Below are 17488 nucleotides of genomic sequence, written 5' to 3' on the forward strand. Positions count from 1 at the left end.
GGGCGGGGGTTAAATGGTTAGGACTGTTTGGCTTAGAAAAAGGCCAGTAAGGGGAAACATGATAGAGGTCTATAAAATTATGCACGGTGTGGAGAGGAGTGGACAGGGATAACCTTTTCTCCCTCTCTCATAATACTAGACTGCAAGGTCATCTGCTGAAGCTGAAGGGTGAGAGATAAAAACAGATAAGAGAATTGGTTCTCGTAGGTTATCCGGGCTGTGTAACCGTGGTCTTGGTATTTTCTTTCCTGACGTTTCGCCAGCAGCTGTGGCCGGCATCTTCAGAGGAGTAACACTGAAGGACAGTGTCTCTCAGTGTCAAGTGTGTAGGAAGAGTAATATATAGTCAGAAAGGGGTTGGGTTTGAGCTGAATCATTGTCCTGCAAAAAATAACAAAGGTAATGTGCTAACCGTTGTCCTGTAAGTATCAAGATAATGTGCTAATGAGGGTGTGGTATGTTAATATGGAACCATTGTATCCTGAAGTGATCTGTTAATGTGTGAAATCCAAAGCTAATCTGCATGGCTATTGTTGACTGTAGTCTTTGTTAGTCTGGAGGTTTTCAAGACAGGAAGCCAAGCCTTATTCATTCTTATGGATGTCCTTTGGGGAAGGATGGGCTGAAAATCTTCATTAGGTTTTTCCCAGTGGAGGGACCTTGGGGAGGGGCCATGACTTAAAGGTAGAGCATCTTCTTGGCATTCAGAAGGTCCCGAGTTCAATCTCTTCCAGTTAAAGGATCTGGGAGTTAAAGGTGATGCGAAAGACTTCAGCCTGAGACCCTTGAGAGCCGCTGCCAGTCTGAGTTGATGATAATGACTGATGGTCTGATTCAGTATAAGGCAGCTTCCATGTGTTCATGTGTTCCCAGTGGTCGGTGTTTTCTGTTGTAGACGTGCCATCAATTGTTCAGTGCTTGCCTGTGTTTCTAATTACTCTTTTGTTTCTCTTGCTTTTCTCCTTACTAGCTGGCCTACCATTTCTGATAATTGAAACAAGCACAATTGCGCCCTATGAACGAGGATTTTACTGTAACGATGAGAGTATCAGCTATCCGTTGAAAAGTGGAGAGACCATCAACGATGCCGTCTTGTGTGCTGCAGGCATTCTCATAGCCATACTTGCTGTAAGTAGGACTCCTAATCAAGTGACAGTAGAACAGTTCCTGTATTGAAAGTAATTTCATGAATGTACATTTAGTATCATGCTGCATGTCTGTTCCTGCTGCAGCTCAGGCATGTATGTTGTAGTTCAGTGGCTTATCAGTGTTTGTTATTGTGAGCTCATCGTCATTAGAAATCGGTGATGTTCTTTGTAATATAAGCCAAAATTGGACAGCACTTTAGCTGGTGTGGTTCATTTGACAGGCAGATATTTTATTTTATTTATAGCCTGCCTTTCTTGCTGAGACTCAAAGTGGATTACAAATTATAAAAAACAATCCAATCAGTAGGATTACCAGCTCCTGGTTGGGAAATACCTGGAGATTTTGGGGTGAAGCCTGAAGAGGGCGGGGCTTGGAGAGGGGAGGGGCTTCAATGCCATAGAGTCCAATTGCCAAAGTGGCCATTTTCTCCAGGGGAACTGATCTCTCTCACCTGGAGATCAGTTGTAATTATGGGAAATCTCCAGCCGCCACCTGGAGGTTGGCAACCCTAGCAATCAGACAGCATAACCATCTATTGAACAATGCAACCCTCCCTCTCTCTTTCACACACACACACACACACACACACACACACACACACACACACACACACACACACATTAACTCATGACATAAACTGTGAAGAAAATGGATTGCCAAAGAAGAGAACCATCAAAAGCAAGACAATGCATCTCTCTCTCTCTCTCTCTCTCTCTGTGAGTGTGTGTGTGTGTGAGAGAGATATTAATATTAATACTGTAATCAGCAGAACTACTTTTGACTAAAGTAGTTTACAGATTAGACCTCAACTGCCTTGGAGATTACATTGTTACTTTTAAACATAGAAATAAAGCTGTCTCCCCCAATCATTAAACAGATCAGACTAATCTTCATATCAGTTGATTCAAGAAGTTGGGATCTTATCCAACTCTGATAATGACATTAGTGGATTAACCAGGAATCTAATGAAAAGAATGCTGTTCATTAGCTGATACAGGGATATGTAAACACCACACAAATAAACTCAGAATGGGGGACTGTGAAGTCATTTCAAAACCACACAAGCTAGCCAAATCCTGTCAACTTCGTAGAACAACCAAGGTAGCAGCCACTTTCATATTTCAGCAATTGCAAACTCCTAGGAAAATAGAATTTAGAGTCATTAAGGATTTTGTCCACACTCAGATAATTTTTGTGGTATTTACTTATTCCATATTTCATGCTTAGTTATGAAATATGTTCTGTCTTTCAGCCAACAACTGTCTGGAAATGTTTCAGACAATGTTAAGTTCTGACATGTACTAAACCTGGCATGTTTTAAAGAGAAATATAAAACCTAGATGGAAGAAGGGCGCAGTTTCTATGTTCCCGGTTTTCTTCATACGAAAACAGATAATTCCTTTTTGTATATTTTGTATATTGTTTTCTTTTGGATTTATACTAACATTTTCTCATTAGTGAATAAAACACTGCTGAGGGCCTTTTTTCTTTTTTAAGCAAGAAGAGATTTACTCCAGTGCTGGCATGTGAATGGAGTCCACATACATCATTGCATTAATGAACACTTTACTAATATTATTTATTATTTTATTATTTACTTACTTTCTCCCCAATGGGGACCCGAAGCAGCTTGCATCAATCTCCTCCATATAAAAATGCAAGTGAACAACAGGATTACACAAAACCAGACTCGCAATAGCTCTGCTTGAAAACCGTGGGATGGTATAAGAGAAAGGAACCAAAAGTTCCCTTACTTGAGATCTTTCTCCAAAGCCAGTGCCAATTACTTATAAACCTGCCACGCATGCACACATTTCATTCCCATCTCACCTATTTCAACATGTTAAAAACAACGAGAAGATGCTTTAGTGGAAACAGCTGCAGAAGCAAGGCTGGCCCTACCCACTTTGTGCTGGATGAGGAGGAAAATTTATCCAGGTGTCATGTTCCTCTATGACTCCAGTCCTCTCAACAGGGCTTGTAAAGGAGAAATTGCAGAGGGATTGTGCCAAGTACATAAGATAGTGGCCCCCGTGCAGGTTGCCAGGGCTCTCTTCACCACCAGCAGGAGGCTTTTGGGGTGGAGCCTGAGGAGGGAGGGGTTTGGGGGAGGGGAGGGACTTCAATGCCATAGAGTTCAATTGCCAAAGCGGCCATTTTTCTCCAGGTGAACTGATCTCTATTGGCTGGAGATCAGTTGTAATAGCAGGAGATCTCCAGCTAGTACCTGGAGGTTGGCAACCTTACCCACCTGACTCCTTTAAGGTTACCCAGATTACCTCCTGGAAGAGGCTTCTCAATCCAAAAAAGGTTTTTAAAAAGTTCCCCACCTCTAAGCAAAAGGACCCATCTGTTTGACTGACCTTACTGATCTTGGCAGGTAGAGGCTGTGAGGCTGGCAGGGCTGGAAAAGGAGCCCACTGTTTTGAGGGCTGAGATGAAAGCTGCAACTGAGGCTGGGGCTGAAATAGCATTGCCAGGTCCCTCTTCACCACCAACGGGAGGATTTTGGGGCAGAGTCTGAAGAAGGTTTGGGGAGGGGAGGGACTTCAATGCCATAGAGTCCAATTGCCAAAGCTGCCATTTTCTCCAGGTGAACTGACCTCTATCAGCTGGAGATCAGTTGTAATAGCAGGAGATCTCCAGCTAGTACCTGGAGGTTGGCAACCCTAGGCTGAATCTGCCCTGGCATTGTTACACTCACTAGGTCATTAGTCTGCACTTCAATTTTGTAGCCAGGTGGCAAAAAGATGTTTAAGTCCACGATCAAGTCTGGATGGCCCTTGAACAGCTAAGACACATGGCTGATCACCCCTGGAGTGTCCATGATAACAAAAGGTTAAATGCATATTAGGAAAGATGGTTTACAGTACATGAGACAAGGACTGTACGTGACTACCACAACTTGCAACGTAAAAAGTCAAATTGTAAGCAAGCAGAGCTTTGATCCTGGAAAGAAGAATTTCAGATCTTTGTTGTGTTCCTCTCCACTCTTGCAGTCCCTTCTGACCCCTGCAAAGCAGATTCCCAGGCATGCATGACCCTCATGAACTCATGTGGGTTGGGTGGCTTCACTGGGGAAGGCAAGAGGGCAAAATTACCCTATTGCCTCTTCCATCACCAGAGGTCTTCTGATAGAAAAGGCAAGAACAGTTATTTTGGCCATTCCCTCTTCCTACAGCAGCCCCCCAACCTGCAAGGTTATTAATACACACAGGTTCTGCAACCGACTGAATTTACTTTCCATAGTTGGAAACGACAGATGGGGGGAAGGGGAGCTCAGCAAAGATCAGCTGTTCCACTGGCAGTAGATAGGATCCAATCTTGTAGTGTGTGGCACCAGGGTTTCCACTTTTTAAAGCAATTGAAAAAGAACACAAATAATCATAAAAGGAGTACTATTTCCATGAAGGACCATTTAGATGGCCTGGGGAAAAGGAAGGAACAAAGTGTGGACTGAGGGCATATAATATTATTAACACATTTTCTCAAATTAAGCACATCTGAGAATAGTTAGTAGTTTCTAAATGGAAGACTTCCTGGGAGAGTATTCTGAGATTCTCAAAACAAAGTGGAGGATAGAAGTGTAATAAACAGTGCAATAAAATGTTGAGTAGTATTTTTATTGGCTACTTTACTTGGTCTTACACAGATCTCATCTTCATAAAGCAGTTGCATGTGACAACCCAACATTTTTGGTCTGAAATAATTAGTTTTGCTTACATTTGATATAGTTTGCAAAGATTTCTGTCTTCTTTATAGTCTTATAATACTTTTCAGAAAATTTGTCCATCACTCTTGGAGATTTGGGGATGGAACCTTGGGGAGGGGGTGACAGGGACCTCAGTGGGGTACAATGTCACAGGGTCCACTCTCCAAAGCAGCCATTTTCTCCAGTGGAACTGATCTCTGTAGTCTGAAGATAAGCTATAATTCCAGGGGATCCTCAGGTCCCATCTGGAGGCTGGCATCCCTAGTAAGGGGGGAAAGCTAAGGGAAAAATACAATGGTAGGAAGTGAATTATAATGAAACTTGGGTCTCTGTAAATGAGAATTTTGTGTGATTGAGTGCACCTAACCAATTACGTTGTCCACTGGCAAAAGCCAAAATTGACAAAGGGTGGTTTTCACTGATTACCCCCTGTCACTGCAAGCAACTTCTTTCTGGAGTCCACTGACCCTCGGGGTGGGTTGGTAATTTTGGGAAGTGCAGCAGGTTGCAGTAATAGTGGTGCTCTTTAAAGTTCATGTCTATGACTCGTAGGGTTGCCAACCTCCAGATGGCTGCAGGAACTTTCCCAGGATTACAACTGATCTCCAGATGACAGAGATCCATTCCCCTGGAGAAAACGACAGCTTTGTAGGGTGAACTCTATGGCATCATACTCTGCCGAGCTCTCCTTCTTGACCGAACTTTGCCCTCTCTGCCCCCAATATTTCCAGGTATTTCCCAAGTGGGAGATGGCAACACTATCTATGAGTATTGCTTCCTCATACTATATAGGATTCAAACTATTGTGTCACATCTTCCTCAGAGATGAATTATTATATTTCCAGGCTAGGTTGGCTTTAGGGTTGCCAAGTCCACCCTGGTCACCTGCAGGAGTTGGGGGTAGGGTTGCCAGATCCAGGTTGGGAAACTCGTGGAGATTTGGGGATGGAGCCTGGGAAAGAGAGACCTCAGTGAGGTACAATGCCATAGAGTCCACCTTCCAAAGCATCCATTTTCTCCAGGGGGATTGATGTCTGTAGTCTGGAGATGACCTTTAATTCCAAGGGATCCCCGGGTCCCACCTAGAGGCTGGCATCCCTAGTTGGCTTATTTCATGGATGACACTTCTCCCTATATACTGTAATCTTTCAGATGGTGAAAAAAAGAGGTTCATATGTATATTATGAACCCAACCTCCCCCCCCCCATGATCAGTTGTTTCACATTCAAAATGTGAAAGCTAATGAACAAACCTATAAACAAGAAGGAATTTTACCCTGCAGGGGAACTCCCCCGCTATGGAAAAGCCATAAACTAAAGTAAAAAAAAGAGAGAGAGAGAGAGAGAGTCTAATTTTCATGTAACTGCCTAACATTTTGGCTCCTTGCAGAATCTGCTTCTGATCAGGAGCAAGCCAGTGATGTGTATAAATGCTGGAAATGTGACTGGAAACATAATCAGCTGACTATATAATCCATCAGCATTCTAACACAAAATGGCAGGCTAATTAAAACCTGAAGGGGGGAAAAGAAACGAATGAAAAAACCCCAGCACCTCTGAAGTTGCTGTGTTGGTTTTGTGGCTTCCGCAACAAAAATAACCCGGTACGAAATATGGAGGGAAAAAATGCAACTTTTTTATTGTGGAAAGCTTCAAAGCTCTAAAAAGCAAGTGAAAACACAGGTTTGTTGTTGTTGTGGCAAAAGATAAGGAAAAATGCATGTCTTTCTGACTTCTTTTAATATTTTTATTACCTTAGTAAGTATATATATACAGACATACTACACACAAAAAGCTACAACTATAATTGTTTTTTTTACAAAAATTCTCTAACATAAAATGCACAGATTAGCAAATGAGATAACTGCTCAGCAGTTACATTGGTTTTTCTCATAATATGTTTTCTGGTGCTCCTTAAAACTGCTAAATGACTTCAGTCATATTTACAGACTGCATGTAAAATATTGGCTTTACATTACATGTTAGTTAGACTAAATTTTATTAACCCAGGGATAAATAGAGAGAAAGTCCATTTCTATACAAGTACAATTCTAAATGTCTGTAACTGATTAAACACAAACTTGTTCTTACTCCTTTTACCAGTCTTTTTTACCAGTCTTATTGAAACAACCAATGGACCACCAGAATAAGTGTCACAATCAGAAAGATAGTGTTTATCACTTGTTTTCAAAATGTTTTTTACATACGTAGTTTAAATTTCTATTCACCGAATAATTTTTATTTATTAAAAAAGTATAGCCCAGCTACCAGAATTATCTCGACATAATTCCCCCCAAATCCATGGAGCACTGTTTTTCCCCCTTTCCATTTGATGTGTTTATTTTTCAAACCCATGGCTAGCACAGGGGCTCTGGGGAACAACAAGCAAGACAATCATTTTCACACTGCTAACTCTTTATTTTAAATAGTGTCATCAGTGGAGTCTCTAGTCCACAGTGAAAGGTCTAGGTCATGTTTTATGGGACTTGAAGGAATCACAAAGTTCTTGTTAAATAAACAGCAAAGGCCATGACCTTTGTCTCTATCCGTACATGGGAGGATATAAATGCATAAGACCCTTGAGATACCACTAGCCTTAGGGGACTATGCTTTCCAGACCTCCCTTAAATATCTCTAAAGTTTAGTGCACGGAGCATTCCATTTAATTTAGAAAATATGGCTCGCCTGACCCTTTAAGAGATCTCACTTTATCCACAATCATGGTATCAGCCAGGCCGACTTTTTCTGACTGGCCAACTAGTAAGTCTCTAGTCGAAACTGGGCACCCCTCTCATTTTCTGTTTGCATGTTCATCTCTGTTTTCCAGACAAACGTGTAAATAGTTGTTTCCTGTAACAGAAGTTCATCATGTACAGAGGAGAAAACATACCCACTGTTGTTGTTTATGTGTTCAAAATAGGCTTTAAGTTGTAGTTAGTGTTTTCTGATCTCTGAAGGGCCTTCATATGTTGGAAGCACAGCAAATGGGAAAGGAAATGGATAAGCTTTAATGGGGCTTGTTGATTCTGGGCTGCAAGCTCGTCATAACCAACCACGATATTCAGAAATTGCATATATTCAGCTCATGAGATTGAATGTATAGGATAGGAAGTGAAGAAGCAGTGCTACACATCCGAATAGGGTTGCCAACCTCCAGTTACTAGCTGGCGATCTCCTGCTATTACAACTGATCTCCAGCCAATAGAGGTCAGTTCATCTGGAGAAAATGGCCGCTTTGGCAATTGGACTCTATGGCATTGAAGTCTTTTCCCTCCCCAAACCCCGCCCCTCCTCAGGCTCCGCCCCAAAAACCTCCCGCCAGTGGTGAAGAGGGACCTGGCAACCCTACATCTGAACCAGGCATAGAAAAATGCCAGGTGCATTCTGTTAGTTCTGGATTTGAACCAATGATCTAGGGGTGAAGGGATATGTTATTCCCTTCATGGGCTCTCTTTTGGACTATACCACTGTGCAACACCCCCAGTTCCAGACACACCTAAAGCACAACAGTAGTGTGATGTATTAATTAAAAAAAATGAAAACAGTAGCATTTAGAAGTGAAAATCAGAACAACCCCAAGAGGGAGGAATGTGTGATTTACATTTAAATCTTCAGTGTTCCCATCTGATTAGATAGTGGAAAAACAATTACGTGGAAATGAAACATTCCTGAACAATCAATAGCAACAACTGAATAATGCGAACTAATGGTATAAAAACCTTTTCGGGATTTGATGAAAAAGGATTTGCTGGTCTCCTTTCCACATTTTGCACTCTGTGTCTTCCCAGTTTTCCTCCTCTTTAAGCATTTCCAGCAGTCCGCACTGTGGCACCATGTGCATACTGCTTTCTGGAGACACAAGTCAGAAGAGGAGCTTTAATATCTTTAAGACTTGTTTACTCAGGATGGAGTTTCAGCTCTTGTACATCTGTGCTGAATTAGTTGTCTGGGCTTTCTCTCTCCCCCCCTCCCCAATCAAGGACAGCACTGCCAAAAGAACAAGTTTATCCTACTTCAGCTTCTCATTAAGGGTCCAGCCATGATTTCAAGGAAAGCAGGACAGGTCATGACTACACAGTCGTGGGCTGGTGGGGGGCTGAAGTCTCCAATTTACAGTCTGCTACATCTGTGCAATTTCCAGGACCACCAGCCGTGATAGAAAATATTAATCCCTAGACTTGGCTGGCCCTGCTTAAAATGTTCATATGTCAATTTTGGGCTAGTCACCTATGTTTTAAGAAGATCCAAATGTTTGGGAATGCTGAGGGTAGAATGTTGCACCTATTGTTACACTATCACCCTAACCCAGTTTATTTATTTTTTTTCTTTCCTTGTTTTGGGCCAAAATCTCAACCCCTGTAAAATAAAGGTTATTATTACTATTTCACATTCATCACGTGTATTGATACATATGGAGAGCAGATGTCACCTTGGGCAGCTGACATTTGTGCATCTTACCTGTACTTATGTGCACTTTGAATGGTGTGCTCTCACAGACCATCATTATCTGTGTTCATGTGACAGAAATGCATCCCCAAGAATCCACAAATCCCCTGGGGGATTTATAAAGAACTCATCTTTCCATAAATGAGCAGTACAGAAAAGAGACTGATAGCTTCCCTTGAAGAGAAGATGCCCTGCCTGTAGATATGTATGAGAAGCTATCTGTGATAAATTAACCATATGTTGTCAAAGAGAGAGAGAGAGAGAGAGAGAGAGAGAGAGAGAGAGAGAGAGAGATTGAAATGCAGATGTTTGCTTTCTCCCCACATGCAAATATAGGCTCATTGAATGCATTTGAAGATAGTCCAGCAATTAGATACACCATCAGCTGCACAGCATTTGTGCTGTCCACAGCATATATGCAGTTCTGGAACAGGTTACCTCCTAAACCCTAGACAGCATTGGTCTAGCCTCAGGGACCTTCATATTAAATTCCTTTGTGGTGGCAGTTCTTTGGTGCCAAATAGCATTCACATTCTGTCTGTCTGTCTGTCCGTCTGTCTGGCCCATCTTGCCCCCAAACTTCTGTTGTCTGCTATGAATTGTGCCTACAGAAGAACTTGTTGCTATCTCAAATGCCTCAGGTTCTCTAGGTCTTCCTTTGCATCACCCAAGGGGTTCTCACAGAATTCCCAAAAAGGTTGTGCTGTAGCTACATACCACTTTAGTGTCTGTGATAAAAAAAAGCATTTGGTTAGGAATTTGTGACATATACTCACATGAAAATATACAATCACACAAACAGACACCAACAGGCCACATATATCAACTTCTGACTCACTGAAGAATACTCTTTTCCCCACAATAAATGTTTGTCCATCTTTTTTGTTTTCTTTTCTGTAAAATATTACAAGTTATTAACAAACAAACAAGGAAGGAAGGAAGGAGGAAGGAAGGAAGGAAGGAAGGAAGGAAGGAAGGAAGGAAGGAAGGAAGGAAGGAAGAAACCAACCCAAGTGCTGAACGAACAGAAATGTTTCTGCCTGGACCATAACACTCAACAGACTAAGATATCTGTAGGGTAACATTCCATGTCTGAAGTGCACTAACGAAAATGCCCTGTCTCCACTGACCGCTGACCATCCTTCTGAAATATTGCTTAGTCATGCAGATTCATATGGGAACAAGTGGTCCCACTTGTAAAAAACATTCCATTCTTTGGACACACCAATCAACCTTGTCTCTGCATGTTTTCTATATGCACCTTATAGCTGGGGAAACACTGTAAAAAAATGTCCCACAGAAGCACATCAGTGTCTCCTTCCAGTGTTCTAGTTTGTGCACTTTTTAAAGATACTATAATTATTTAGAAACATTTTTCTCATTTTACTTGAACATGGTATTAGCAAGTACTTAATGACACAATTTCATTTTGAAAGTCTTTTCTCTTCACCAGTTCATTGATGTTCAAAGTTCTTATAGGGGGAAAAAGAATAAGTAGGAGAGGATATACTTTTTCATGCATTTGGCATGTTGCCATGTTGAGAGTAATATTATAAGTTGTTCAAGAAATGGAGTTACACGAAGGAATTTTCCTGACCATTAAATATATATATCACAGTGCTACTGACCAGAACAAAACGGGTGGGCTGGGGAGGGTGTGAGAAGTAACTTATTTTTATTACTTAGATATAAAAACAATGAAATAATTAATGAAATCCTAAAATTGTAAAAGGCCACACAAAAATGTAGCTGGGTATTGCAAAAAAAAAAAAAAAAAGAAAGAAAGAAAGAAAGAAAGAAAGAAAAAAAAAGAAAGAAAAAGAAAAGATCTTTTTTCTCCTTTCAGAGAGGTATGACATTTGGAGTTGATTTCGCAGCCTGATTTTCATTAAATTGACTTTTAAGACTTTGGATTGTAAGAAACCAGGCAACCAAGTTCATAATGATGATGGACAGCATTACTGTCAAGTCTAAAATACTCCATCTAAAAGTGACACACAAGAAATACTTAATATGGGACAAGGGTTATTTGGGGCAGCAAAAACATGCTGTATTGTAGGATTAGCAACAGAGAAGCACATGTATGTGTATTTTTCAAAATTTATAAAATTATGGCTTTATAAATTGTAATTTCATTATTTTATTCCTCCACTACAGTGCAATACCTAATGACATGTTTTAAAAACAAATAAAGCTTGATTAAATCATTGATTCTATCAGCAAGCAAACCATGCTTTGAACATCCATTTACCCCCTGTGTTAAACAGGCAATTTAAAACCTGAAACATACATTTTTATTTCTGAATGTCATTGTTAAATGGATATTATTCATGTTCTAAAGGCTATTTTATAACATGTATATGATAACATTTATTAGAGTTCATGTAGCTTCATCCACGTCTGGGGCACTTAATAGTGAAGTCAAAGGGATCTGAATTCTCTTTCATACGCATATCAATGATGAAAACGAATTAGATTATATAGAAAATCACCAGAACAAGGAATAAACATTCTAGTCAACAGCTTCCTTAGCTATTGGAGATGGTTTTGTCATTTTTTTTGGCCTTTAGTATAATACAGAAAAAACTAAATGTCAAGAATGTTCAGGATGTGGTAACATGATTTTACCACATGGCATATTTTTGCACGATCATTTTGAATATCAAGGGGGAAAGTCCCTTTGTGGTGACTCTTTCCTTTCATAAATGGTCAAATGAATTGGTCTTGCTTCATTGAGGTTTGGCTATAAATTCAACAGTAGCATTTTCAGAACTCTGTTGATCAGACTTGGTTTCCTCAGGGGACTGAACAACTGCTACATCTGTGGAATTACTTACTATTATTCGTGAATCTTATATCCTGCTGTGTCTGAAGAAGGGTCGCCTAATGAATAGTATGATGGAGATAATACACCCAGATATTTTAGATGTCATTCTCTTGCTTTAGTTTCTAGGTAATATGCAGTAGATAGGATGATCAAATGAAAGCAACTATACCAGTTTTGTTAATGACATCCTTAAGGTTGTCATAATTGCTGTAAACCAAGGCTCAGAATAAGAGATAATTTTCAGTATATAGCACATACACGAGGTTCACCCAATGCCTTATAATGTTGCTTACCAAGTTACACTTATAGTATAATCTAGTAATTTTGGAATGGGTAAACTGGTTTGAAAGTGCTATCTGTCAGTTTACTAATAAGCACCTTTCTTCTTTATGTGAAGGTAGCCTTAGAGGAGTAGTCCGGGCCAATTAAGTGTCATTTGGATTCTTTTCTCAAGGTATACTCTGAGCGTTTGTAAAATAATAACATATTTCACAAAAATATTAGACTTCATAAAGTACAGCAGATTCTGGAACTTGAGCCAGTTGAAGGAATGGTATATGAGTGCACATGACAAAGGTACCCATAACTGGAGTGTCAGTGTAAGGTTTGAGTACTGGACTGAGGAAACTAGGATTTGAATCCACATTCAGCCATCAAACTCTTTGGGTGCCCTCAGACCCATCACTCTTTCTCAGCTTAATCTATTTTACTGGATTGTTCTGAGGAAAAAAATAGGATAGCCTCACCCATGTGCGCCATCTAAAGTACCTTGGAGGAAAAGTGGGTGTAACATTTTGCTCTTTTCTGATACCCCTTACAGGTAACATCTCTAAAGGCACTTCTCTGTAGTGTTCTGAGGTGATGTGTGTGTTATGCGGCCTTCTCGCCTTACTTAGCATTTCCTTCTTATTTTCGCAGCCACTGAAGGCTCTTGCCTTAGAATTTTTAAAAGGTAAAGGTCCCCTGTGCAAGCACCGGGTCATTCCTGACCCATGGGGCGACGTCACATCTTGACGTTTACTAGGCAGACTTTGTTTATGGGGTGGTTTGCCAGTGCCTTCCCCAGTCATCTTCCCTTTACCCCCAGCAAACTGGGTACTCATTTTTAGTTGGACCCAAAGAACAGGATGTTATAGTTGGTAAAACGACAGAAGGATCAGCGCATGGGGTAAAAGGGGATCCTTTACTCTAAATAAAGCAGTTCTATCGTAAACCTAAATAGAGTTTATTTAGAAGTGTAAAAGTGTAACAGCTTCAGTAAAGTTCATAAACATAATGGTTTCAGATGGGTCCAGTTCTTCTTTCTCTAAAGTTCCTTAAATAGACCTAGCCATAAAGGCTTATTTTCTCACTTGCCACTTAGGCTAATAATTTTCACAAAGCTTAATTTCTTAACTTGCCACAGACAGCCCAATCCTAAGGAGGGGTAAATAGTTGATGGCCGGGGACAGCGCAGCTGGGCTGCCTCCTGAGAGGCTTCCCCGGCCATAAATGAAAATAAAAATGAACTAAAAAAAACCCAACTTGTGAAACTCTCCCATTGATTTTCATAGGGCTACGCCACCTATTTTGTAGGCGTAGATCGATGCCTGCAAAATGGCACATTCCCAGGCCAAAAAGGCTTTAGGAGCTGACTAATGTCATCTCCGCCCTCAGGAACGCCCCTTGGATGCCAGTGCAAGGACTTGCACCAGAAAAACGCTGCCGGGGAGGCAGCGCTGACACCCGAGCCTCATGCTGCTGCATTGCGCCCATACACCAGTGTAAGTGCCCCTGCGCCTGCATCCTTGACAGTTTGAATGATGCAAGTGGCATTTATGCCAGCATAGGAGTCATGCTGTCTCCTCAGCGGCTCTGCCCCCCCCCATTCAGGATTGCATGGTTAGGCTAGTAATGTCCACAAAGAACACAGATTTCTCCCACACTCCTCACTCTTCACCCACTCGACTCTCGCACACACACTGAACAAACTTTCTATGAGCCAGTCAACTCCACCCCAAGGGTACAGCTACCATCCAATCAAAACATTCTTCAATTACCCACCCAGCCCCCCTATTTCTTACTCTACAGGCCTACATTTTAGCCCACAACAACACACATATAAACCCCCACATTAAATCACTGAATTAAAACACACACAAAATATTTACGTAGCAAAACACCACAGCGGGATACATATGTGAGGAATGATTGATGTGAGGAATAATTGATGTGAAGAATAAACAAGTGCAGAGAGGAGGTAGTGTTGCACAATTAATAGCACCCATACAGTGAAGTAGGATTGTGTTCAAAAGGCACAACTGAGCAAAAGGATGTTATTTCATCCCACTACTGAGCTAGTTGCTGGAACACAGCATTGGGAGATACGTTGGTCTGAAAAGGCATAGCTTTCTCATTCCCTATGGAACTAAAATGCATACATGCACACTTAGAAGATCTCTAGACCTCCAAAACGTTGAGAGGAGATGTGACAAGGTTTAAAACGGCCCTGTGGTCCTTCATCCTTGCAATGAGACATATTCTTCTTCTACATCTCTAATTAGGCATTACTTTAAGGGCACTTCATTGCTTATAGATACACACACACACACACACACAGATCATTCAGACATGTGCCTGTCTTTCTACGGCAATTAAGATGATCAGTGAAAACACTTTAATGTCATGATAATCTCATCACGTGTTCATGGAAGCTTTCCTCTCATTTACAGCTTTTCTTCATTGTTTATAGAGTACTAAATAACGGAAGCGTCAAAAGATGTCTCTCAATGGAAGAGTGGAAACATCTGGCAGAAAGATTTCAGCAGAAAGTGAGAGTGGAAGAGAGTTGTCTGAAAAAGAAAGCTTATGATATATTTCTTTTCAAATATGCTTTTACGATCTCATGTGGTTAAGATGTACTGTCATGTGGCCTAGTCATGTAAGATGGGTTTTTTTTTGTTCTCGATAGTAATCAGAATATAAATCTTTGTTCTTGCAGATCATAATAGGAGAGTTTTATCGGATCCACTGCTTGAAGGAGAAGTCCCGATCCTTCATCCAAAACCCATATGTGGCAGCTTTGTACAAACAAATTGGTTGCTTTGTCTTTGGTTGTGCCATCAGCCAGTCTTTCACAGACATTGCAAAAGTCTCTGTTGGACGCTTGAGACCCAATTTCCTGGCGGTTTGCAATCCAAATATTACACTAACTAACTGCTCAAAAGGTTATATTGAAGTTTATCGGTGCCTTAATGCAGATGAAAGCAAAGTCCAGGAAGCCAGGTAAGGAGAATTTGCCTTTCAATAGAAACAAAATTGTGTGATTTGAGCCAAAAGGATGCCTCCATTTGCCTTTATGATCCTAGAGGGTCCAGTAAAATATTTGGATAACTGATGTGTTGAAAAATAGAAATCTTAATAATTTGAGGTCATATATGGATGTACATATATGGATGTTGAAGGAGCTGGGTATGTTTAGCCTGAAGAGGAGAAGACTGTGAGGGGATATGATAACCATGTTCAAGTACTTGAAGGGCTGTCATATAGAGGAGGTTGCCGAGTTGTTTTCTGTTGCTCAAGGTCGGACCAGAACCAACGGGTTGAAATAAAATCAAAAGAGTTTCCGTCTAGACATTAGGAAGAATTTTCTAACAGTTAGAGCGGTTCCTCAGTGGAACAGGCTTCCTCGGGAGGTGGTAAGCTCTCCTTCCCTGGAGGTTTTTAAGAAGAGGTTAGATGGGCATTTGTCAGCAATGCTGATTCTGTGACCTTAGGCAGATGATGAGAGGGAGGGCATCTTGGCCATCTTCTGGTCACTAGGGGTGTGGAGGGGGGAGGTAATTGTGAATTTCCTGCATTGTGCAGGGGGTTGGACTTGATGGCCCTGGTGGTCCCTTCCAACTCTATGATTCTATAATGTAGTTGAATTTTTAAAAATATTTGGAAATTTCCTTTTTTCCTTCCCTAAAATAAAACTTTGCGGAAGCCAATAGTATTTGGAATTATGCACATTTGATTAATATTTGTTGTGTTCATTTACTTACATCCTTGTTGAGAATTAGTGTAGCACAGTGACTAGTAGACTGATTTATGAATCAATAAGTCTTAAGTTTCATTTTTACATCCACCATGAACTAGATTTCAACCCATTGTCTATGAAGTGAAGATTTTTAGTCATGGTTGCTTCCTTTGTGGTCACCCCTCCAACGACTTCGGGTCTTTGTTTTGACTATGCATGTCGTTTCCAACCGTCAGAGGTTGCCTCACTCTGCCCCTGCGTTTCCCCGCGTTTTGCCCATGTTTTCAAATTCGAGATAAAACAGGTCTCTGAAAATGTGGGCAAAACACAGGGGGAGAGTGAGGAAATCTCTGATGGTCAGAAACGGCATGCATAATCAAAACAAAGACCCGAAGATGTTGGAGGGGTGACCGTGAGAGAAACAGCCATGCATAAAAGGCCAATAATAGCACTGACCTACCTTACACTGGACAGTTGTCAAAATTATAAGGTGATGAATGTGAAATTCTTTGAATATTCAGAACTATTTAAAACCATTATTACAGTTATCATTTATCTAAGAAACTGTTGCTCAATATGGAAATGAAACTGAACTAATGGGTGGGTGCTTTCCATTTTTCAACAATAAAATCAAATGCTTGGATGCAAATAATGATTTCCACAAATATGAGGGAGGAGGAGCAAATTTTGCTGATTCCTCCCTCCCATTATTTGCTTCCAGGCAGTTTCTGTGGGTCCCCTGTCCCCCGTGAGCAGCCTTTCGGGGATTTCAATGGCTTACTGCCGGAGGGGGAAGGCAGGAAAGTTCTTTATGTTCATCTGATGAATGTACCAATCATTAAAGGAAATTATCACTTGATCAACTGAGCATATCATCTGGACCACATGACATCTGTCCAGAATTTTATATAAATGGCATCATTATGGTATGTGAGATAGGTGTGGAGGGTGGGAGGGAGGGCTCATATATTTCAATGACTCTGTGAACATCCCATCAATAAGAACCGAGCCACACCAAGGATTTGTCCTCTCCACAAAAGTGTGTCCAGGTGCAATGATTTAATTTCCCTCAAAAACATGAATGATACCCATATACATATATGAAAGAATGTAACTAACCTTTGATTCTCTTATGTACACTGATTAAGTTAAACCAGTTATTCAAATCCATCTATTTAAAAAACCACAGAGAATATAGTAAATGATTACATTGCTCTGAATATAAATAATTATTAACTATTGATTACATTGCTTGAATACAAAGATATTCTCCCTTAGTCTCCCCACCCTTAGTACTTAAAATAAATCTTGAATTCAAGCTAAAAATAGACTTGGGGATTTGGTTAAGAATATGA

General features: G+C 40.7%; 1 protein-coding gene across 1 annotated transcript in view; it reads left to right on the top strand.

The window, feature by feature from the left end:
• Nucleotides 1-17488, top strand: part of PLPP3 (phospholipid phosphatase 3) — an 81640-nt gene that overhangs the window by 36879 nt on the left and 27273 nt on the right. The window contains exons 2-3 of the mRNA XM_056845232.1: nt 971-1128; nt 15114-15397. Of these exons, the coding sequence (XP_056701210.1) occupies nt 971-1128; nt 15114-15397 (442 nt within the window). The remainder of the gene's footprint in view (nt 1-970; nt 1129-15113; nt 15398-17488) is intronic.

The sequence above is a fragment of the Euleptes europaea genome, chromosome 2, assembly GCF_029931775.1.
Source record: "Euleptes europaea isolate rEulEur1 chromosome 2, rEulEur1.hap1, whole genome shotgun sequence".
In the NCBI taxonomy this organism is placed as follows: Eukaryota; Metazoa; Chordata; class Lepidosauria; order Squamata; family Sphaerodactylidae; genus Euleptes; species Euleptes europaea.